Source organism: Pan paniscus, chromosome 1 (assembly GCF_029289425.2).
Source record: "Pan paniscus chromosome 1, NHGRI_mPanPan1-v2.0_pri, whole genome shotgun sequence".
In the NCBI taxonomy this organism is placed as follows: Eukaryota; Metazoa; Chordata; class Mammalia; order Primates; family Hominidae; genus Pan; species Pan paniscus.
Genome location: NC_073249.2, coordinates 100,173,531 through 100,198,650, shown reverse-complemented (window position 1 = coordinate 100,198,650; position 25,120 = coordinate 100,173,531). Strand labels below are relative to the sequence as shown.

The 25,120-nt window shown below is 42.8% G+C and overlaps 1 protein-coding gene and 1 non-coding gene across 2 annotated transcripts; one reads left to right on the top strand and one right to left on the bottom strand.

Annotated features, from left to right (window-relative positions):
* Positions 1–4,891: 4,891 nt before the first annotated feature.
* Positions 4,892–4,965, bottom strand: TRNAN-GUU (transfer RNA asparagine (anticodon GUU)). The gene has a single exon. It is a non-coding gene; the product is annotated as a tRNA-Asn (tRNA).
* An 8,847-nt stretch (positions 4,966–13,812) lies between these two features.
* Positions 13,813–24,797, top strand: LOC100990996 (neuroblastoma breakpoint family member 6-like protein). The gene is made up of 5 exons (XM_057302595.1): positions 13,813–13,978; positions 14,195–14,404; positions 16,644–16,746; positions 19,371–19,606; positions 24,211–24,797. Exons 2-5 carry the CDS (start codon positions 14,227–14,229, stop codon positions 24,264–24,266), a joined length of 573 nt encoding a protein of 190 aa, XP_057158578.1. The 5' UTR covers positions 13,813–13,978; positions 14,195–14,226; the 3' UTR covers positions 24,267–24,797.
* Positions 24,798–25,120: the final 323 nt, after the last annotated feature.

Here is a 25,120-nt window from a genome sequence, read left to right as displayed (position 1 = left end):
TGCCCGAACTCCCCTTTCTTGAGTGTGTACTTTTTGCTTTGCAATAAATCTCTTCTTTCACTGTTTGCTGACTCATCCTTGACTTTGTTCTTGAGATGGTGTCAAGAGCCTGGACACCACAGCTGGAGTCGAGATCCCACTAGTGTCCGGGGACTTTCCCCAGGCCACCAGTATCAGATTCTATTCCATTGCTCAAATCACAAAACATCGAGTGGAGAGTTCTCCTTGGAGACCATAAAGGAAAGATTCTGTGGCATGGTGGCCAGTTAGGCCACTGGAAGGCATGGCAAAATATTGAAAATGAGAGATTAGGTGACAGTGTAGTAATAACTGCTGAATACTAAATATTTGAGCCAGGCCCCATTCCCTGGATACTGACAGGGAGACACATTGTCCAGGTAGTAGTGGAGAAATACTTTCTGGGTATCTGACCAGCCTTTGTGGAAAGAACTGGCACCATCCTGCAGATGTAACCGCCTGATGGGTTCTTCCTGCCCACTGTACATACAAAATCAATTCATGGAGACCATGGCATTGAGGTAAAGAATTTAATTGACACAGGCCAGCCACGACATGTGGGGGACAGAGTTATTACTCAAATCGATCTCACTGAAGACTTGGAGGTAAAGGGTTTTCAAAGACAGTTTGGTGGGGAGGGGGCTAGGGCTTGGGCGGTGCTGATTGTTGGGGATGAAATCACAGGGGTGTGGAAAATGGCCCTCCTGCACTGAGCCAGCTTCTGAGTGGGGGCTAAGAGACTGGTTGATTTTGGGGCCAAATGGTGCCATCCGGTAGTCAGAAATGCAAAAGCCTGAAAAGACATCTCAAGAGACCAATCTTAGGTTCTACAATAGTGATGTTCTTCACAGCAGTAATTGGGGAAGCTGCAAATCTTGTGACCTCTGGAATAATGGCTGGTAATTATTTAACGAGGCATACATCTTAGTAGAATTCAGGCCCCTTTCATCCTCCTAACTTGGTGGCCTTTCATTAGTTTTACGGGGTAATTTAGTTTTGGGGAAGGTTATCATTTTAACCAACATTTTTGGCTGTCCCCAACCTTTTTGGCACCTGGGACTGGTTTCATGGAAGACAATTTTTCCATGGAAGGGGGTGGTGGATGGTTTCTGGATGAAACTGTTCCACCTCAGGTCATCAGGCATTAGTTACAGTCTCATAAGGAGTGCGCAATCTGGATCCCTCACATGTGCAGTTCCCAATAGGGTCCGAGCTCCTATGAGAATCTAATGCCGATGCTGATCTGACAAGAGGCGGAGCTCAGGTGGTAATGCTCCAAAGCCTGCAGCTCACCTCCTGCTGTTCAGCTGGGTTCCTAACAGGCCATGGACCAGTACCTGTCTTGTGGCCCTGGGGGTTGGGGACCCCTGATTTAAACTATAAACTCAATTTTTCCCAAAGATAGCTTGGGAGAAATTGCACAGGAACGAGCAAAGACAGCTAGCCTGTGAGGCGAGAACCAAGATGGAGTCAGCCATGTCAGATTTCTCTGATTGTCATAATTTTGCAAAGGTAGTTTCTGAGGAACTACACTGGACACTTGTTAAAAACATCAGACAGGTTTTATTGTATGTACTACAGTAGACAAGAGAGACCAGCAGAGAACTGAGCTCAACCTCAAATACAGCAGGAAGAGTTGAAGATTATAGCCAATTGGCAAGATAAGAAAGTCAGTGGATGGAAAATTACTAAGAGGAACTTGATTAGCTATCAAAGGTGGTTGGGAGGACTCTTGCTAAACTAGACTCAACAGTATTCTTTTCTAAAACTGGACTTAGCAGGCCAAGAACTAATAGAGAAAAGGGCTCAGAGGAAACTACTAAGGTTTGGTCAAAGATGGAGTCCTTGTCAACTCTAAATTGAAGCTTCTGCAAATAAACGAAGACCAAGCAAATAAAAAAAAGCAAAGGCTATTTATTCTGAGCTTGCTATGACAGGGAGTCAGCCACTGTTACTTGTGTTTTGGCAGAGACTTGAAGGCAGTCAGAAGGGTGAGAAAGCTTTTTAAAAAGAAAGGCTTCAGGTATGCTTGGACTGGAGGCTGTCAGTATGGTGACGCTGTAGATAGATGAAGAAAATAAAAATATTTTACCCCAGAATATATTTCTTTGGTATATTTTAAGATGGCTGTCAGAGAGCCAGCAAACAGAAGTAACTCTGCAAAACTGTCTTTTGTAGGGGAAATTTACACCTGCAGAGAATCTGCATTAATCCAGCCTTCCCTTGTCAGGATTGAGAAATAAAAATAAGCCCTAGGCCCTACAACCAACTGAACAGACTCCCTCTTGGCTGACAGGACCACAGAGAAACCTTGAAAGCTGTTTCTGGCTGTGACAGGATAGGAGGTCGGACGTGCCCCCTTAAAACCCCTCCCTCACTAACTGCCATTATGAGGCAGGAGAATAGCAGAGGGAATTGGAAGTTGGATAAAAGGCAGAATGAGTAAAGGCAGAAACAGAAGCAAGGTGATGGGGCGGGAGAGCAAGAAGCAAAATAAAAGGCAGAAGTTGAGCAACCTAAACAAAAAGTAAGATTAAAAAAAGCAAGCAAGGCCGGGCACGGTGGCTCACGCCTGTAATCCCAGCATTTTGGGAGGCCAAGGCAGGCAGATCGCCTGAGGTCAGGAGTTTGAGATCAGCCTGGCCAACATGGCGAAACCCCATCTCTACTAAAAATACAAAACATTAGCTGGCATGGTGGTGCACTCCTGTACTCCAGGCTACTTAGGAGGCTGAGACAGGAGCATTGCTTGAACCCAGGAGGCGGAGGTTGCAGTGAGCTGAGATTGCACCACTACACTCCAGACTGGGCAACAGAGAGGGACTCTGTCTCAAAAAAAAAAAAAAAATAGCAAGCAAGGACCCCATTGCTGGCAAGATCCAAACCAGTAAAGGGGCAGCTCCTCAGGGACAGACATGTGCATTCAAGAAAAAAAGTATCCTTAACGTGACTCCATATGATAATCAGCTCATTAAAACTCATGCATATGGACTACATATCTTGCATGTACTTAAAATTATGGGATGGAGACAATGTGCAAGCACACGAGGGCCAAAGTAACTAAGCAAGCCACCTATCAATCTAAAGGCAAACACTGGCTAAAGATTAGGCATCCTTGGGAAGAGAAGAAAAAAAAACACACATAAAAAGACCCAAAGTACACCAAACTAATACTGATCTCATCTGCCACAGGTCAGCCCACTCTCCCCACTCCAAGAATGTTACTGTGCTTAATAAACTTTTGCTTTGCTTTGCTGCTTTGTGTGTGTCATGTACATTCTTCGTTTGGGACACCAAGAGCCTGGAACTGCATGGCACCATCTGGTAAGAATTAGGATTTTTTTTTCCTAAGGGTTAACAAACCAAGTCTTTGGAAAGATTTGCTTCACTACTGTTATCAACCAACAGCCTGATACTTTCCCTCCCTTTTGTGGTTTTGACAAAGCAAGCAAGCAGCATTCCCTCCTGATAAGAGACCACCGACCTAGGAATGATTCTGGCCAGACTACAGAGGATGTATAGTGAGAGTTTTCATGTCTTCTGCTTCAGCTTTTGATGTCAGAGGGCCACAAACTCCACTCTCAGATGATTGCTAATGCCACCATTTTATGAACATGGGCCCCATGGAGAGGCACAAAGCTCAACTGCACTTCTGCACATTTTTCCTCTTATAAATATTCATATTGGAATATTATTTGGTACTGCTTCCATGAAAGACACATTTGCAGAATGTACTCAAATTAGAAGCATTATATAAACACTATAATGCAGCAGTGGTGCATCCAGTTCTTTTTTTTTTTTTTTTTTTTTTTGAGACAGAGTTTTGCTCTTGTTGGCACGATTTCAGTTCACCGCAACCTCTGCCTCCGGGTTCAACTGATTCTCCTGCCTCAGCCTCCCGAGTAGCTGGGATTACAGGCATGTGCCACCACACCCGGCTAATTTTGTATTCTTAGTAAGGATGGGGCTTCTCCATGTTGGTCAGGCTGACCTTGAACTCCTGACCTCAGGTGATCCGCCCGCCTCGGCCTCCCAAAGTGCTGGAGTTACAGGCGTGAGCCACCACGCCCAGCCCCCAGTTGTCTATACTATACAAATATCTGCAGTGTAGACATTTCCACAATGACCAAAGATATGTGTACAAGAATGGTGACTGCAGCATTCTTTGTAATCCTAAAACCATGAAAACAACTTCATCCCAAAAACATTTTTTCTTTTTTTTTTTTTGAGATGGAGTCACACTCTGTTGCTCAGGCTGGAGTGTAGTGATCTCAGCTCACTGCAGCCTCCACCTTCCAAGTTCAAATGATTCTCCTGCCTCAGCCTCCCAAGTAGCTGGGATTACAGGTGCATGCCACCACGCCTGGCTAAAACATTTTGAAAAGGGTTAAATAAATCATGCACAAACTGAGGAAAAATACTGTTTTCAAAAATGGTGGAGAGGATCCCTATGATGATAATGATTGCACTGGTCACATTATTAATAGAACAATCAGTAAATCCAGGCACATCCTGGAGATAGTACTGAACTCCTATTACTAAAATATGAAAAAATGGAGGCACGTACATTACTCGTTTAAGCGTATAACGGACTGAATTAGAATTTATCACACCAAAAGTGGGTTCCTAGGTATCTGTTTCAGGATCCTGAGTTACACAGGTGTAAACCCGCCATTTCAGGAGATACCCGGTTAAGAATCGGATGGGGGAGGTGGGCTGGCCCTTGACATGGATCAGTCATAAATTAGGGGTTTGGGGCTGGCCCTTAACATGGATCAGTCATAAATTAGTGGCTTGGTACTCCGGGAAGATAAAATCTTCCCCATTTGTCTAGTGATTGACAATGCGTGAATGCTTTAAAAGTTGCAATCAGCGTCCCTGGGTGGGCTCGAACCACCAACCTTTCGGTTAACAGCCGAACGCGCTAACCCATTGCGCCACAGAGACAAGCACTGCCAGTTCTAATAGGCAATATAGGAAGGGCACACTCACTAAACTTCCTCCGTCCCTTCTATTCTCAGCGCCCGCCTGGCAGGACGACTGAGCAAGGCTTTGGAAAACCAGAGAGATTAGAGCGGTGAGTTGCGCTGGTCACGTTGGATACCTGCGCGTTAGGAGATTCTGGAGCCAGACGGAGAGCCGAATGGCCTTCGCCCGCCCTGCCCCTCTCTTGCTTCAGAAGCCCCCAGAAACTCCGCGGTCGGCGACCCAGCCCGAGCCGCCTGAGGTCCCAAGGGAAGCTGAACGCCTGGTGGGCTCCCGGGATGGTTCTTCCCGTTCTTTGTGCCGCCTTCACCCAGTGAAGGAGCCTGTATCCACCCTGCCCAGTCGCTTTGGGGCTGCTGCGGAGCTTCCGCTGCCATCTTCGGATCCTGTGTTCCCCACGGCGGCTCCACCAGGGCAGGGATGGTGGTGAGGGTCGCTCCTGGGTCCCCTCGCGGGGAGCAGGGTCTGGCACTCACTAAGGCGCACGACTAGGACTTGTCGAATGAATCCATCGTCTCCTTTAGCTTTTAATCCTTTAAAGAGCACTGAGAGTGGAAATCAAGAGATTTTTTCCATGGGGAAGTTCTTTTTACAAAGCATTGATTTCTCGGCACCCCGCGGGGCGGGCAACTGGCAGGGCCTCTGGTGAGCCTTCTGCCGGGTGGAGCTGCGGAGGCTCAGCTGGGCGGGGGTCGGTTCCTGGGGCCGTAGGGTGGGAGCGGGGGAAGGGAAAAGCAAAAGCTGGGAAAGAAGCCAGGGAGACATGAACCAGACATCCAGACCTCCTGAAAGGCTCGTGCAGACGCACAGGCGGGATCTTCTGGAAGTGAGAATTGTTTTTGTTTATCTATTGTAGCAGAATGGGGAAATGGAGAGAGAACCTGAAAGAGCCCCAAACTCGAGGACCTATTGCTCCCCAAGAATAACATCTTCCAGAACTAGACAGAAACTAAGCGTCTGGAAACCCTGAAATCCTTGGAGGAGTAGCATCATCCTGACCCTCTGTGTTCCTTTTGGCAAAGGACTTGCTTCCATTGTTTGTTTGTTCAATTGTCTGTTTGTTAAATAAATAAAACTCTTTTCATATATCTTTAAAAGTACGTTGGTTCTATTATTTTATGATTACAAACAATGCTGCAGTCATCATTCTTCTACACTTGTCATTGGCCACTGGTATATTTCCATAGGGTGGAGGCCTGGAGAGCAGTTGTTCCAGCATAGTGCTTACATAGCTTTTATTTCATTCCGTTTTCTTTCCTTTGTTGCTTTATTAGCTATAACCCTTTTCTTATTTCAGTGGCTGCTTTAGGGTTTCTGGGATATGTCTTTAATTTATCACAGTCTGCTTTCAAGTGTCATTATGTCTCCCTTTCTGGCCTTTATCCTAGTGTTATGTAATTTTACTTTATGCATTATAATCCTTGTGATTCATTATTATTACTTTTATTTATTACACCAAATATTTTTTAAAAGATTTAAATTCTAAGAAAATGTGTAGTACATGCTTTCTAAATGCCATTTCCAGTATTCGTTTCTTTGTATAGGCTCACATTTTTATCTGGTATCCTTTTGCCTCTGCCTGGAGGACTTTTAATAAGATTTCTTGTAACGTGGGTTGGTGAATTGTTTTAGCTTTTGTATGTTTTTCGATGTCCTTATTTCACTCACAGTTTTGAAATTTTATTTTTGCATAGAATTCTAGGTTAACTTTTTTTCTCTAGGTACTTTAAAAATGTTACCATTTATGAAGCATTGCCATTATAATATCATCTTTCTTTCCTGTGTTTGTAAGAATGGCATAAAGCCGGTTTCTTGCGGTGGTTATATAATTTTCAGAATGTGTACTTAAATTTAAACTATTAAATTTTACTAAAAAACTAAAAATATTAATCATGAACATCCTAGATTCATCTTAAATTCCACCAACAGTGCACTTAAAATGTGCCCAACCTGAGGGTCAAACCTACCTGCTGACGTGTAATTTGTGTTTGTGAGACATTCTCAACAGCATTTGCTTTCCCTAGCTGAGTGATTTTCCTCACATCTGAATGTCTTCAGTACAAAAGGAAACCTTTGTCTTTGCAAAAATACTTTCAAATATTCTTACTCCAAGTAAGTGCATTAAAAACAAACTTCTCAGTTGCATCCCTGGAATCCATGGAAAGCCCGGGAGAGACAATCAAGTGCTTCAGGATCAAGAGCTAAACAAGGGAAGACAAAGCGTGGCTTCTTCACTAGGAATCCAGCCAAAGTCAACTGATTTGGTCTCCAGTGGAGGTCGGAACTCGGTTCACCGGCGACGTGAGGACCCGGCCCAGAGGAGGCGGACTTTCTCTTCCTGGTGCATTCAGATAGGACATCTAGGATTTCTTTCTTTCCCTTTGATCTACTTCTAACTCTCCCGTTCTATTTCTTCAAGACCTTTTTCGGATCCCTACTGCGAAGGACCTAAGGGGCAGATGCCCTTCCCTAACGGTCCCTCCCTGGCTGAGTGTCTTCGGAGCCCAAGCTCACCTGTAAGGTTACTGCCCGCCGGAGACAGCGAGAGGACCAAGGAGGGCGGCGGGTGCGGTGGGAACCACAGAGTCACCGCGCACCTGCGCCTCGCGGGCTCCTAGCAAATTGAATAAATGATCCCTGAAGCTTCTCTGCAGGTCACAGGGAAGGGGAGGGTAGGGGTCGACCCGCGGAAGAAGCTTCAAGAAGCATCGGGAGGACCTGGCCCTGCCTCTGGGCCTTGAAAACAGGCCTGGCCAGGCTGATTTTGTCGCGTAGGCCCAAAGAAAAGGGTCAAGGGCGGCCCAAACCCTGACCTCGAGATTAAGGCTCTTAAATGTCTGACGGTTTTGAGACTCGTCTGTAGAATCGATCCCGCCTGTATCCGGAGACCGGAGACTCCTTTGCCAAAATTCAGAGACCAAGAAAGAGAAAGATTGGGCAGATCAAAGTCTGTAATTAACCCAAACAGGAAACGTAATTTTTCTGACAAATTGTATGTGTGCTCTGAGAAAAAGACTAGCCTCAAGGAGAATCTGTTTTTTTGGCTTGAGTGTAGGGAAGAATGGAATTGCCACCAACAATGTTGCGTTGAAACGGCAGGTGCATCAGGCTGTAGATGTGAAGGAATTAAAAATATTTCACCCCAAAATACATTTCTTTGACACATTTTGAGATGTCTGTTCAGAAAGCCAGCTGCAGAAGTAACCCTGCAAAGTTGTATTTTGTTGGGGAGATTTGCATCTGTAGGGAGTCTGCATTGATGCAGCCAAGTCTTTCTTTGCCCAGATCTAGGAAAGATTAACTGAGAGTCTGACAGCTGTAAAGGTCTGAAATAAACTTTTAGGGTTTACTGTCTCTGAGAGCTGCTACCTGTAAGGTTTCATTTACATATTAAGACCACCTTTGCTAGCTAAGCCTCCTCTTCTCTCCCTCCTATAACCTGTCTTGCCCACAATAAATGGATATACCTCTGACTCTGATGGTACCTGGTTTTGGCCATGCTTTGTGCCCTCATTCATTCTGTTACCTCGAGATGGTGTATAAGCTTCTGCATCCCATTGTGGGTAGGGTAGGGTAATCACTCTGTGGCCCTCCCCATGTACATGTTAGTACATTTTATGCCTTTTCTCCAATTAATCTACCTTTTGCGAGTTGATATTTGAGTGAAACTTCAGAAGGTTAAGAGGGAGGGTTTCCATTGGCCCCTACAGTTTTGGAGCTGTAAGCAGGATAGTAAAGCTCTGCTCTTCTGGAAGCTGCAGTGAAGAACCCAGGATCTGATCAGCTGTCATTAGGGTAAGAATTTTTTACCAGCCAGGCTCCCAGCCTCCTTCTCTGTGTGGAATCTGATCAAGTGCACAGTAAAAATCACTGTTTCTTTTCCCTCTCCAAAATCTTGATTAATGGGAGAAAAGGATTTGTGTGACTAGTCTTGGGTGTAGTGACTCTGGTGTGCTTTTTGGTTCTTTGTGGTACCAATTCATATTGTTTAATCCCTTTCTTCCCACAAAATGTCTTTTCCTTTGTCTCTACGTGTTATTCTGTCATAAAAGGGGGTACTGGTTGAGGTTCCTTCTTATCTTATTTTATGTCCTTGAGAGCTTGACTTGTGACAAAGTGGGAGCACTTTCTCTTGGTTTCCGCTATCGGGTAAGAGGTGGTAATTTTCAGGTCATATTAGGTGGCCTGTCTGAAAATGGCTGGAAACCTGAGTACACTTTTTGTTCTAACTATGTCAAGCTCTTGGGGTTTGTCTTAAGAAGTCCCATCCCTTCGAGGCTTTTGCCGTCTCAACTCTTGTTGCCTGATTAGTCCTAGAAAAGCTCAATCCCAAGAGGGCCTACCTGGTATCACAGATTCACAGGTCTGTGACTGGAAGCCTCCACAAATTTGTGGGTTACTGGAGGCAAACATCATCCTTAACCATCTGTGGCCTACTCCTTACATTGAACTTTTTTCTTGGAGGGGAGTCTTTGGGATTGCCTCTTCTATGCCCTTCCCAGGAAGTTAACCTGGAAAATGACATCCTGGGCTTTCCACAAAGAGGCTATTTGGTTGAATTGCTATTGGAATAATTATACCATTGGATATTCTAGTTGCCAATGGCCTGAAGATGGATCCCTTAAATTAGACACCTGAATTAAAAAAAAAAATTAGAGATCTCTTATTTGAAACGGTTGATAGGAAGATCAAATTAAAAGAAAGGCACATACTAGTGTGATAGCTACCCTTAAAAATTCTCTTGACAATATTGTCTGTCTTGTGTAGGGAAAAAATTCTCTTGACTAAATTAAAGAGCAAAATTTGATCCAAAACAAAGTTAAAATTCTTCATAAGCTCAAACTGCCTGCTCTGGATCCCTTCCAGGATTCACAATAAAGTCTGCTCTACCTTGCAGTTTAGTACTTAAAGTTCTGTGCTTTTGCTGCCATAGCCTGGGTTCAATTTCCAGTCAGGGAACCAGTTTATTTTGGCTTGATATTTGTGTGACTTTTGACTTTTTGGAATACCCATTTATTGATCCTTTTCCCGTTCATGGGCAGCTTTTTTTGTTCTTTTTGTTTGTTTGTTTATTAAGACAGATTCTCACTCTATTACCCAGGCTGGAGTGCAGTGGTGCAATCTCGGCTCACTGCAAACTCTGCCTCCCAGGTTCAAGTGATTCTCCCACCTCAGTCTCTCAAGTAGCTGGGATTACAGCCACCCACCACCATGCCTGGCTAAGTTTTGTATTGTATTATTAGTAGAGACAGGGTTTTGCCATGTTGGCCAGGCTGGTCCTGAGCTCCTGACCTCAAGTGATCTGCCCGCCTTGGCCTCCCAAAGTCTTGGGATTATAGATGTGAGCCACCACTCCTGGCCATTGGCAGCTTTTGATTTCCTGTCCTCCCAGCTTCCAAAGTTTATGAAGAGAAATCTGTTGATAATCTTATTAAAGATTTCTTACGTGTGATCAGTTGCTTTTCTCTTACCGATTTAAAGATTCTCTGTTTTTGACTTTTGAAAGTTTGATTATAATGTGTTTTGGTGTCAGTCTCTTTAAGTTTATCTTACTTGGAGTTTGCCTGGCTACTGTGTTTGTATTCAGGTCTTTCATCAAATTTGGGAAGTTTTCAGCCACTATTTCTTCAAATATTCTCTCTTGCCCCTCTCTCCTTCTTCTTTATAAATTCCACAATGCAAGGCTGGGTATAGTGGCTCATGCCTGGAATCTCAGCATTTTGGGAGGTCGAGGTGGGAGGATCACCTGAGGTCAGGAGCTTGAGACCAGCCTGACCAACATGGAGAAACCCCGTCTCTGCTAAAAATACAAAATTACCCAGGCATGGTGGTGCATGCCTGCAATCCCAGCTACTCGGGAGGCTGAGGTGGGAGAATCGCTTGAACCCAAGAAGCAGAGTTTGCGGTGAGCCGAGATTGCGCCATTGCATTCCAGTCTGGGCAGCAAGAGTGAAACTCCATCCCCCCACCCCCCACCACCAAAACAACAACAACAAAAAAGGAATTCCACAATGCATATGTTGGTCCACTTGATGGTCACTTAGGCTCTGTTCACTTTTTTTCAATCTTTTTTTATTTCTGTTCCTCAAACTGGATGATTTCCATTGCCTTATCTTCAGGTTCACTGATTGTTTCTTCTGCCTGCTCAGCTTTCTTCACATTTGACTTTGAATCCCTCTAGTTAATTTTTTATTTCACCTATTTTACTTTTCAGATCCAGCACTTCTTTTTTGTTTCTTTTTTGATTTTCTATCCTTTATTTATATTTTCATTTTGTTCATGCATTATTTTCTTGTCTTAGGCTACATCTTCCTTTAGTTCTTTGGATACCTTTAAGACAGCTGTTTCAAAGTCTGTCAAGTAGCACATCCAGCAGGTTGTTTTTTTCTCTCTCTCTCTTTAATTATTTATTATTTTTCTTTTCATTTTCTTCCCCCATGACCAAATCTTAACTTGACTATCAGGCATTTTTCAGTGAGAATTTCTGTTGGTTCATTTTTTTTTTTTTTTTTTTATTGTTGTTGTTGAAAACTGGACATTTGAATCTACTAGTGTGGTTAACTCCAGAAATTAGATTCTCCTCCTTCCTCAGGGTTTGCTGTTTTTCTGTTATTGTTTTGTTTTTTGATTATTGTAGGTTGTCTCTATGCCAAGGATCAGCCTGAGGTATAAACTTATGGTCTTCACAGATGTTTTCTGAGCCTGAACCTTTCCCTGGGTGTGTGGTCACTCCCTAATTTTACCTATATATGCAGTTATTCTTGAATATTTTATCCTTTAATGTCTGGCTCCCAAAAGGGGAAAAAGAGAAAAATTGAGGGAGGGTGAAAAAAGGGTACCATCCCTTTAAACTTTCTGGAAGTTGTTTCAGCTTAGGGTGAGGAGCTTGCTACAATGGGGGAAGGTACAGCAGTAGCTGCCAGCCTCTTTGTCTCTGTGCTGCAATCAGACATTAGAGAACAGAGCCCCAATGTGTGTGTGTGTGTGTGTGTGTGTGTGTGTGTGTGTGTGTGTGTCTGTGTGTGTGTTTTGAGATGGAGTCTTTCTCTGTCACCCAGGCTAGAGTGCAGTGGCATGATCTCAGCTCACTGCAGCCTCCGCCTCCTGGGTCAAGTGATTCTTGTGCCCCAGCCTCCTGAGTGGCTGGGATTATAGGTGCCTGCCACCACACCTGACTAATTTTAGTAGAGACAGAGTTTTACCATGTGGGCCTGGCTGGTCTTGAACTCCTGACCTCAAGTAATCCACCCACCTCGGTCTCCCAAAGTGCTAGGATTACAGGCATGAGCTACTGCACCTGGCCCAGACCCCCAATGTTTGGAGACAGCATTCTTTTTGCCCATTCTGGATCCTGAAAGATGTGTGCAGCTTACTGTAGGAACACAAGCTGACTGCCTTGGGGGTAGTGTTGGGTAGCTGCTATTGTGCTAAGGGCCGAAATTGACTGAAATTACCTACAATTTACCATCTGGGCCTTCCTCTGGAAGTTGCAAGCCTTCAGTAGGCTCCAGAGTTCTGAAATATTTACATCAGACAGATCCTGCCCGTGCAGTTGTTGTGTAGATTCCAGGTGCTTCTCATTCCACCATCTTCCCAGGATACCCTCGGACCTTCTGGATTTTGAATTCAGTCAAGTTGTTCTCTAACAGCTGGGGTGAAAGCCAACAAAGATCCTGCTAAGAAAGCTCCCTGGAAAAAAAAATGTTCAAAAGTAACACAAATATCAAACTGGAAAGAAATTGATTTAGGAACCGAACCCAGGTTGTCATGGTGAAAAAAGGAGCAGAACCTTAGCTACCGAACTGCAGCCTGGGGTATGAGGTGACAACCATCACTTTTTTAGTTTGGTTTGGCTAGCAAAGGTGGCTTTGTTATACAAATAAAGCCACTCAGGTAGTCAAAACCTTTATTTTCTGTTTTTTTTCTCTCTCTTTTTTTTTTCTTTTTGAGAAGGAGTCTTGCTCTGTCACCCAGGCTGGAATGCAGTGGCGCAATCACGGCTCACTGCAAGCTCTGCCTCCCAGGTTCATGCCATTCTCCTGCCTCAGCCTCCCAAGTAGCTGGGACTACAGGCACCCGCCACCATGCCTGGCTAATTTTTTGTATTTTCAGTAGAGACGACATTTCACCGTGTTAGCCAGGATGGTCTCGATCTCCTGACCTCATGATCCACCTGCCTCGGCCTCCCAAAGTGTTGGGATTACAGGCATGAGCCACCGTGCCTGGCCCTATGCCTGGCTAATTTTTAAAAATTTTTTGTAGAAGCAGGGTTTCGCCGTGCTCCCCAGGTTGGTCTCAAACTCCTGAGCTCAAGTGCTCCAACCACCTTGGTCTCCCAAAGTGGTGGGATTACAGGTGTCAACCACTGCACCTAGCCTCTAAATCCATATAAATCAATTATTCACGCACTGAGCAGAATATTCAGGATTTTTTTTCTTATAATATAAATGATGTGGAAAACTGGAGAACCAAAGAAGAACACCAAGACTATCTAAAAGTGTTAAATTTTTCATTAGAAAGAAAATGACTTCATGACAGTTCTTAAGACAATGATAGAACTTGGGGAAATATGTATTCCTTGATGTTTCTATGCATTTGCAATAATAAACAATGAAAATATGGTTAAATTTTAGAAAGAGATAGGCCTGTGGTATTGTCACAAGGGTATACAAATACTGAGAATGACTGCTGAGGCAGTGCTCTCCATTGGTGGTGACCTTCAGAAGAGACCTGTGTTTCCACATGGCCTAGACACCTGGAAGGCAGAGATCCTAACATTCCATGACACCCTCACCTTCTAATTCTGTTATTGTGACTCCAGACCATTACCTGGCACCGGGTCTGATTTCTGGCATTCCTATCAGAGCCTGAGTCACAGACAGTACCTTAGACTCTAAGCTTAGGCACCTTGTGCCTTGTTTTTGTGGCTAAGGATTCTCAGAGTTGTAGGATGCTGACAAAGTTTATCCCAAAGGTAATTTATGAATCAGATCTGCTTTCTTTTGACTTGTTTAAACCCTTCGTTTAATGTAAAGAAACTTTATTGAGATATAATTTACATACTATAAAATTTACCCGTTATAATTGTACAGTTCAATAATTTTTAGTAATTTACCCAAGTAGTGCAACCATTACCATAATCCATGCATTTGTTTTTAATTTATTAATTGTCTGGGTTTATTCTCCCTAGGCTCTGATTGTACTTTCTCCACAAGCTTCAGCATGGCAGTATCTCTCACCACTTGTTTTGGTCCAAGGGCAGAAATGAGCATCCTGGAAACCAATCAGTACTTGCTCTCTGAACTGGAAAAGTGCAAAGAGAACTTCCGAGACCTCACAGAGAAATTCCTGACATCCAAAGCTACTGCCTACTCCCTGGCCAATCACCTGCAGAAATATAGTAGGTCCCATAGGGGCATGGTCACCAAAGTGATAAATGATTGTCTGTCTTTCCTCTGTGAAATGAAACACTGCAGACTTTATTCTCTATCAAAATTAATTTTATCCTAACTACACTCCCAGAAAGGTAGAAGTGGGCATTTTACTCTCAATTTGCCAAGGACAGAAAAACTGAGGCACAAAGGTGTAAAGTTTGCAGTGTGAGTGTAGTGAGGAATAGAGACTAAAACCTTGGTTTAGGCATGAAACTGTCTTTCCCCTCTCAGCAATGAATATCAGATTCTACAAACATGTAACATCACTGTTGGTTAAAACATCTCAGGATTCGATTTAAACTTTTTTAAGAGCACCCATTTGCAAAGCACTGTGCCAACAGCACCAGGGATGAAAGAAGTAATAGTATACACTATCTGCCTTGAAGGAACTTAAAACTACCTATTCTCAACTGAGTCACAGATATGTGGAGATGCAAACTTCAATAGCAGACACGGAGAAAAATCTTTATGATACCTGGATCAAGATTCTTTTCCCACATAAGTTCACATAAGCCATTCCTCATGTTCTGGTTAGATTGAGGGTATTTCCAAAAAAATCAGTGACTTTGTTACACCCTTTCTGTCTCTCTCTGAGTATCAACTTTACAGACAGCAAGCAACTGCAGGTGGATGTCCAGGATAAGAGCTATGAGACACATGGCCAAAATGAGAACAAGGCCAAGTGGAAGAGACCGCCATTCTCAGTAGAAGGCCAGGCCAGGTTAGGGGCTGGCCCTTTCCTCTCCACAGTTAGCTCTCACATTTTTAAATCCACTGTAAAATCCCAAACCTGTTACTAATAGTCGGAGAAGGGGGAAGTTATAATGACAAGGAAACATGGGAACAAGGGCATGAGAGGAACAGGGATATTAGAAGAGGATTCTGGTTAACATTGAAATTGAGTTTGCTTTCCAATTTCTACAATTATTTTTAAATAAATCATCGTGTGGGGGGTGGTTAAATTTGCTGTCTAACTTACTGTCATAGAAAAGTAAAGCCAAAAACCCACTTATTAAAGAAGTGAAAAGATGAGCTTTGGTTTGTTGAAAAACTAGTTTAAAAAAAAAACTTCATTCATTATAATTGTAGGAAAAATATTTCTCAAGCTAGAGAAGAAAGATATTACCTAAGACCTTAGTATAAAGGTATTATTGTGCAGTGATTAAAGAGCATATACCCTAGGGCCAAATCTCCTGGGTTCAAATCTAACTTATTGTCTCTGTGCCTCAGTTTTCTCATCTGTAATGGTAACAGAGTAGGAACTACCTCTTTGGATAGTGGTAATGATCATATGATGATAATTCTTAAAAACCTACTGCAACAGTACCATGACAAACACTATGTGTTGGTTCTCCCTTTAAAACACTATTAGCATTTGGGCATATATCATTTGGATCTTTCTCCTCCATATACAGTTTTACACAGTTGTATACAGATAAATGTTTAAATCTTTGAAATATTTTCAAATTATTGAAACTCTTGAAACAGGAGAACCATCAGTTCTACAGTTCTTAGTATCTTCCTAAATACACAGGAAGTCATTATTTCATGCCCTTATGTTCATGTTTTACTTAAGAGGCTGTAAGGCTTGGTGAATTGGCCTTAAGATTTGAAGTCATGGCCGGGTGCAGTGGCTCACTTACTGTAATCCCAGCACTTTGGGAAGCCAAGGTGGGCGGATCATTTGAGATCAGGAGTTCGAGAGCAGCCTGGCCAACATGGTGAAGCCCTGTCTCTACTGAAAATACAAAAACTAGCAGGGTGTGTTGGGGCACACTTGTAATCTCAGCTACTTGGAAGGCTGAGGCAGGAGAATAACCCGGGAGTCAGAGGTTGCAGTGAGCTGAGATCGTGCCACTGCATTCCAGCCTGGGGAACAAAGTGAGATTCCATCTCAAAAAAAAAGAAAAGAAAAGAAAAGAAAAAGATGTGGAGTCAGACCCCATGGGACGTGAATTCTGACTGCTTCATTCCAGTTGAATCATCTTGTCAAGTTACTTTATCGGCCTGTGGGCTTTTCCTTCCTCATCTCTAAAACAGGGAGTAGTTGAGAGACTGAGGAATAAAGATATGGAAATCTCAGTGTAAAGCCTGGTTCTGGGGATACTTTCATCCTTGAGATAGACCCTGCCTCCTGCCCTGCAGGCAGTGACCACAGCAGCACATCCAGCCTTCCATGATGCAGGCATGTCTGTCTTCTCTCAGAGTGTGAAGAGTGCAAAGACCTTATAGAATCTGTGCTGGAGGAGGAGCTGCAGTTTCAGGAGAGGGAGCTGACCGAATTGCCAAGGCCAGCAGCAAGGCTCCGGTAAGGAGGTACCTCTGTGGGAAGTGTATAAATACTCTTTGAAGTGGGGCAGCTCAGGCAGGTAGAACAAAGAGCAAATTTGTGCAAGGAGAAGGGCAGAAATGTATGAGGCAGGCACAGAACTAGACTAAGACACAATGAGGCTATAGTCTAGTTAGGTCTCTAGGGTTTTCCATTAAAGAGCATATTAGTAAAATGGAGACAGCTGCCTACATTGGAATACTAGCAACGTGGCTTCTATTTGTGTGTCCTTGGTCAAATTTACTGCACTTTTCTGCATGTCATTAACCTAGGCTACCTCATTTATAAAACGGAAATACTGACAGTATCTACCTTAGAGGGTTATGAAGATTAAATGCACAATTGCAAGTAGTTAAAACCATCTCTAACACATATAAAACTCTGAACAACTATTTTCTGTAATTATTTTATTTGTTCCCATTTATAGATGTGGTGATTGTCATTAACATTTCCTATAAGAGATATTTTCAAACTTTCCAAAGTGCCTTTCATGATAAGAAAGTTTCTCCTCCAAACTTTTTTAAAAAGTATTATACTAGGTGAAGTATTAACTGGTAGGGCTATTGGGTAGATAGATGATTGAGCAGCTGTTGTGTGGAAAATGAATTATTAATTCACTCAGGACCAGCATTGACTATCCTTAGAGGGTTTCAGACATAAGGTAGATTGTAGCATTTGAAACTTCTTTTAATCCTTTGTTGAAATGAAATCATAGAAGCTCAAATGTGTAAAACTCACCAAAGCAGAGATATTTGATTGAAGGAGGGATAGGTCTGGAGCCCCTGTTTCTCGCCAGTATGTGTCTTTACTTCCCCTGACACTGTCTAGTAACTCTATCGAATAGAGTTTGAAAGAGGACCTGCTGATAACAACTTAGAAGAATAGCAGGGAGAAAATTCAAGCATTAGATGGGGTAGATGACTGTAAATGTTCAGTCCAGCTCTGGGATTACATGGTTCTAAACATTAACTGAATAACTACTTGTATGTGTACATACTACCAGGTGCTGTGAGTTGCGTAATAGGTGGCACTGTCTTTAGACTCACAGAGCTCACACTCTACATTGGAACCCACGTGTATTAGTCCATTCTGACACTGCTATAAACATGTACCTGAGTCTTGGTGATTTATAAAGAAAAGAGGTTTAATCGGCTCATGGTTCTGTGGGCTGTACAGGCTTCTGCTTCTGGGCAGGCCTCAGGAAACACAATCATTGCAGAAGTCGAAGGGGAAGCAGGCATGGTCTTCACATGGCCAGAACAGGAGAGAGAGAGAGAACAAAGAGGGAGGTGCTACACTTTCAAACAACCAGACCTCATGAGAACTCACTCACTACCACGAGAACAGGAAGGGGGAAGTCCACCCCCGTGATCCAGTCACTTTCCAGCAGGTCCCTCCCCCAACATTGGAGATTACAATCCAACATGAGGTTTGAGTGGGGACACAGAGCCAAACCATATCACCATGAGAAATATTTGAACAATAATTAGAAAACAATGAAATCCCACATAGAGTAATGAAATTACTACTCAGAACATTACTTTTTTTTTTGAGATGGAGTCTTACCCTGTTGCCGAGGCTAGAGTGCAGTGGTGTGATCTCAGCTCACTGCAACCTCCACCTCCTAGGTTCAAGCGATCCTCCTAGGTCAGCCTCCCAAGGAGCTGAAAGTACAGGTGCACACCACCACACCAGCTAATTTTAGTATTTTTAGCAGAGATGGGGTTTCGCCATGTTGGCCATGCTGCTCTCAAAACTCCTGACCTAAGGTGATCCGCCTGCCTTGGCCTCCCAAAGTGCTGGGATTACAGGCATGAGCCACTGCACATGGCCGGAACTTTAGTTTTAACTGCTTTCTTACTGATTATGGTCTACCTTCGTGTCATTCAGAAGAATACTGCCCTTCTTGACCTTTTCACTGATTTTTCTTTTTAACTTTCAATTAATACCAGAGATACCTGCCCAACACTTTTGAATCTGGCTTTTTTTTTTTTCTGCCAGTTACTGCGTAATGCTTGATGTATATTGTATGAAAATGTACTTGGGCTAAAGTGGGGAACCAAAGGGGCATCTTTTTAAAGGAAAGTTAGTAAAATAACAGACAAACCCAAGGCTGGTTCTTCATTCCTTCTGCCACAGGCAAGTCACACAACTTGTACAAGAATTAATCTTGGGCCAGATGCAGTGGCTCATGCCTGTAGTCCCAGCACTTTGGGACACCGAGGTGCACGAGTCATTTGAGGTCAGGGGTTCGAGACTAGCATGGCCAACATGGCAAAACCCCATCTCTACAAAAAATATATAAATTATCCTGGCATGGTGGTGGGCACCTGTAGTCCCAGCTACTTGGAAGGCTGAGGCAAGAGAATTGCTTGAACCTGGGAGGCAGAGGCAGAGGCGGAGGCTGCAGTGAGCCGAGATCTTGTCACTGCACTCCAGCCTGGGCGACAGAGTAAGACTCTGTCTCAAAAAAAAAAAAAGAAAAAAAAGAATTCAACTTGGGAGTTCCTTACAGGGATTCTAAGAGATCTCTCCTCTGAAACTTCTATAACCTATTATTCACTACATTCCCTCTTACATTTTACTCTTCTTTCCCACCTTAGGATACATGATCCCTTAATTCAGGCTCAGGGTGAAGAACTGACCCACTTACGACAGAAGATACAGGAAGGGAGAGGTGTCTGCTACCTTTTCACCCAGCATGTGAAGAACACAGTCAAGTCTTTTGAGGGCCTTCTCAGGAACACTGGCATTGCCTACTACCAGAGACAGAGATTCTGTGAGCAAATGGTACAAGGAAGCCAGCTAACAGAGATCCTTGTCAGAAAACTTGCCACAGGTAAGTTGGCTACAGGCTCTGAAGACTCTTAGCTCCTCCCAAGTGCCCCAAAGTGGGGAGAAAAAGTGCAAAGTTATCTCCATTGTAGATTTTATTTTAGTTTTGACTATGGTCCTTAATCTGCATTCTATTGTTTTCTCTTTAGAGCACTCAGGTAATCACTTTTCATATTCTTTCAAGAGTCCTGAGTTTTGTTTTTTATTTTGAGACAGAGTCTGCTCTCTAACCCGAGCTGGAGTGCAGTGACGTGATCTTGGCTGACTGCAGTCTGTGCCTCCTGGGCTCAAGCAGTCCTCCCACCTCAGCCTCCCAAGTAGCTGGGACTACAGGTGTGTGCCACCACGCCTGGCTAATTTTCATATTTTTTGTAGAGACAGGGTTTCTCCATGTTGCCCAGGCTGGTCTTGAACTACTGAGCTCAAGTGACCCATCTGCTATGGCCTCCCAAAGTGCTGGGATTACAGATATGAGCCACTGTGCCTGGCCTGAGAGTTCTTAGTTTCAATCAGTAAGAGAGGTAGAGTATAGTGGATTACTTCATTTTGATGAGCATAAGAACTCACCTTCATTTCTGGAAGATATTTTCACTGGATGTAGGATTCTAGTTGACAGTTTGTGTCTTTAAAAAGTGTTTGAAAAGTGATATTCCACTGTCTTCTGGCTTACATTGTTTCCAACAAGAAGTCTTCCATAATTCTTATTTTTGTTTCTCTGTACATAATATGTCTTTTTCTCTGGCCGCTTTTGAGATTTTCTGTTTATCACTGGTTTGAAGCAGTTTGATTAAGATAAGACCTTGTATAGTTTTATCTTTTAAGTATTGTTTTACTTTCTTTAGTTTCTTGCATCTGCATGTTTATAGTTCTCATCAAATTTGAATAATAATGACATATATAGTCTTATCTATGGCATATACAGTATATTTGGCATATATATATCAAATATATATAATGTATATTCTATTCTTTCTCTCTATCCTCTCCTTCAAAGACTCCAGTTATATTTGTATTAGCTGCTTTGAAATTTTACCATAGCTGACTAATGGTCTGTTCATTTTTGTTGTATCTTTTTTTTCTCTATTTGTTTATTTCTATTTCCATGTCTTGGAATTGATTAATCTTTCTTTAGCAGCATCTAATCTGCTGTTAATCCTATCCAGTGTATTTTCATCTCAAACTTTATTTTTCTTTTTTTTTTTATTTTCCACTTTGTCATTGTATAAGGTGTAAGGAAGGGATCCAGTTTCAGCTTTCTACATATGGCTAGCCAGTTTTCCCAGCACCATTTGTTAAATAGGGAATCCTATTCCCATTGCTTGTTTTTCTCAGATTTGTCAAAGATGAGATAGTTGTAGATATGCGGTGTTATTTCTGAGGGCTCTGTTCTGCTCCATTGATCTATATCTCTGTTTTGGTACCAGTACCAGCCTGTTTTGGTTACTGTAGCCTTGTAGTATAGTTTGAAGTCAGGTAGTGTGATGCCTCCAGCTTTGTTCTTTTGGCTGAGGATTGACTTGGTGATGCGGGCTCTTTTTTGGTTCCATATAAACTTTAAAGTAGTTTTTTCCAATTCTGTGAAGAAAGTCATTGGTAGCTTGATGGGGATGGCATTGAATCTGTAAATTACCTTGAGCAGTATGGCCATTTTCACGATATTGATTCTTCCCACCCATGAGCATGGAATGTTCTTCCATTTGTTTGTATCCTCTTTTATTTCCTTGAGCAGTGGTTTGTAGTTCTCCTTGAAGAGGTCCTTCACTTCCCTTGTAAGTTGGATTCAAACTTTATTTTTCATCTAAATTTAATTTATGTCTTTCTTTAAGGTCTTCTATGTAACTCTTCATCATTTCGTATTTTGCTCTAGTTTCTTTATTTTATTTTATTCTATTTTTTGAGACAGAGTCTCACTCTGTTGCCCAGTCTGAAGTGCAGTGGTGAGATTTTGGCTCACTGCAACCTTCACCTCCTGGGTTCAAGTGATTCCTATGCCTCCTGTGCCTCAGCCTCCTGAGTAGCTGGGGTTACAGGCACATGCCTCCACACCCAGCCAATTTTCATATTTTTCAGAGAGACGGGGTTTCACCACATTGGCCAGGCTGATCTCCAACTCCTGACCTCAGGTGACCCACCCGCCTTGGCCTCGCAAAGTGCTGGGATTACAAGCGTGAGCCACCACACCAGCCTAGCTTCTTTAATACAAGGAATATAGTTATATTTGTTTCAATGTGCTTGTCTACAGATTCTGTCATCTGTGTCCTTTTTATTGTTTTTTAATTCTCACCTGATGTGTCCTTTCTAAGTCAGTTTAAGTAGGTTGATTTTTTCCCCCTTCTTATCATGGATTATAGTTTTCTGTCTGTCTGCATTCCTAACATTATTTGATTTGGGGTTAGACACTGCAAATTGTAACTTATTGAGTGCTGGATTTTTTTGAATTTGGTGTTAAAATTCTTTTAGCTTTGTTTTGGTATACAATAAAGTTACTTAAAAACAATTTTCATCTTTTCAAGCTGGCTTTTAAATTTTTTTAGGCAGGATAAGAGCAGCTATTAGTCAACTGCTATCTTTTTCCCACTGTGGAGGCAAAATGACTTTTAAGAAAATAGACCGTATTTTTTAGAATAGTTTCAGATTCACAGCAAAATTGAGCAGGAAGTACAAAAAGTTCCCATATACCCCCTGCCTCCATACATGCATAGCCTCCTAGACTATCAACATCTCTCTCCAGAATGGCACATTTGTTACAGTTGATGAACTTACAATGACATGTCATTATCACACAAAGTCCATAGTTTACATTGGGGGCAATAATCTTTTGAAGATTCTAAGTCAGTGATCTCCCACAGATTTGGCACCAGGGACTGGTTGCATGAAAGACAATTTTTCTACAGACAAGGTTGGGGTGGGGTGGTAGGGATTGGGAATTGGGTGGTTTCAGTACGAAACTGTTCCACCTCAGATCATCAGGCACTAGTTAGAGTCTCATAAGGAGCATGCAGCCTAGATCCCTGGCATGTACAGTTCACAATAGGGTTTGTGCTCCAATGCTAATCTAATGTCATCGCTGATCTGACAGAAGGCTGAGCGCAGGTGGTAATTCTTTCTCGCTGGCTGCTCCCCTTCTCCTGTGCGGCCCCATTCCTAACAGGCCATGGACCAGTGCTGGGGGTTGGGGACTCCTGTTCTAACCAATGCTCCCTCTATTAAAAGGGATTCTCACTCTAGCTGATGGAAACACCAAGTGTTGCAAGCTATGTGTGAGCTACAGAGATTATTCCTTTTGGGAAGTTCTTTGCCCTGCTTTGCATAATTTCCTCAAATACATGTACTAATCAGTACTTAGCTGAAGATTGAAGACAGATATCCAAGGCATTCTATCTGTGCAGCAACCTATTCTCTAGTCTGTCCTGTGATGTCTAGCCACCCTGACTTCTTCAAACTTACTACCAGGCTCTGCCTGGGTCCTCCCTCCCTGCTCTACAGTTGACAATCTCAGGCAGCAAACTGGAGCAATCATAGGGCTCACCTCTTTTATTTATTATAGTACTGCACTATATCCAATGTTGAAGGTAGAGTTTAAAATACTTTTTCCAGTTTCTCAGTTGTTTAAGGTGGAGGACAAATCAGGTCCCCATTACTCCAAATTGGCCAGAAGCAGAAGTGTCCATTCCATCTTTGTGGTCAGAAAGAAGAGTATGACAGAAGGCAGCTTGTTAGAATGGGAAGACCCATGGGCTAAGAATCAGCATTACCTAGGCTCTAGTCTCAGCACTGAATTTACTAACTTTGTGCAAGTGATTGATCCTTCTTGAATTTCTGTTTCCCCATTTGTAAAGTGGGTCAAATCATAATTCCACGGCTGCTGTACAGATCAGTTGAAGTAGTATCTTAATGTTCATGAGTGTATTTCTCTTTCAGGGTTATTTATTTTTTTATTTTTGGGTCCCAATAAACCGTCCAAATCTTTTGGGGTTAGTTCAGGCACTGTATATAGTAGAAGCTGGTGTTAGAAAAGTTGATTTATACTGGAATATTTTTCACAGAATCAACCCCAATGCTCACTAACAAACTGAGAAGAAAAAAAAAGAATTACCCCCAACAACATCTGAGGAAGCACAACAGGGACAGACTTGAAGGCACCTGGGCAGTCCTCTGGTTTTGGAGTAGAGGTAGGACAGGGCTATTTGTCCTCTCAGAGACTGGAGCAGGTTCTGTGTGTGAGTAGCAATGGGACAAACAGTCGTGGTCTGGCAACCAGCCTGTAGCAGGAAGGAAGGTTACAACTGGAGAAGTCCAAAGGGCAGCCAGGCAAGTATTCTTTGAGCTGAGGAACAAAAGACATTTTAAACTTTTTACTCTGCTTCAGGCAGCTGACGTCTGGTGATGATTCACCACATCAGGAACACCCTGTCCAGTGGGCTCAGGCAAGCCTGCCAGGCCACTTCTCTAAAGACACAACCTGAGGCCTCCTGCAATAATTCTCACAGAGCATTCTGAACATACATGTAAGGTGTTATGTCCCTAATCATATAGAGCCCATGTGTGCAATGTGTGAAATGGGACCTGCTTAATTTCTGACTAGCTCTTTCTAATTTTGGTTTGCAGAAAATCACAATGGTAAGAAAAATGAAGACAGGCAAAAGCCACTGGCTCCCAGGTAACTCTACATGATGAAGGGGCTGATAATGGACTGACCAAATCTAGAGAGAATTCCAGAAGCAAGGACTCAAGAGGTTAAAGGTCCCAGATCTAGAAAAAGCAGTAACTGCTGATTGTTCCTTTTTTTGTTGACTGATTATACAATGTGTCCTTTTAAAAATGGTTCTCTGTTCTCTTTGCAGTTGTATTGGTTCCTAGTTCCTAGTAATTTCTCACACTTAGTTAACCAGTCAGTCTTACCGAAAAGTAAACTAACAAGGGATCCCTGGTTTCTGTATCTTTAAAACCTATAGGGTTACAAACCAAAGTGAGATGCCTATCTGGTTTCTGCACAGTTGTCCTGAATTATGTTGGCAGATATTTTATAGCCAGAAATTTACCTTGAAAAATAAATTGAAACCATACCAAGTATTTAGAGCTAGGGGTCTAAAATCTGCAAAAGCCCTGGGAGGTTGTGTTGTCTCAAGAGCCAGTATTCAGTGGACCACTCCACATCATATTAAATAAAATTTAAACACAGCATTTTGAAGCCGACAGTATGGGTTACTGTGTGTGCTGTGTGCCGTGAGCGTATTGTAGAGTAGTTGTTGAGTCTGCTGCCTTATCTGTGTGTTATGAGGTCAATGCACTGATCACTTGCTTTTTTCACTTCTATACTAACTCTAGGCACACTTTACTCCCAGTCAAAAGTGGACTGTATACTTCCTCTTTGATGTGATGGTCCCTTTGGTTTTGGTGCCTCTTCCATGAGCTTCAGATCAGAACTAGCTAAGAAGCTGTGGTTCCAGGCTGCCTTGGTTTAATCCCTTGTCTTGCCTACTTCACCTGGCTCAAGAGGGAAGTCCAGGAGGAAGAA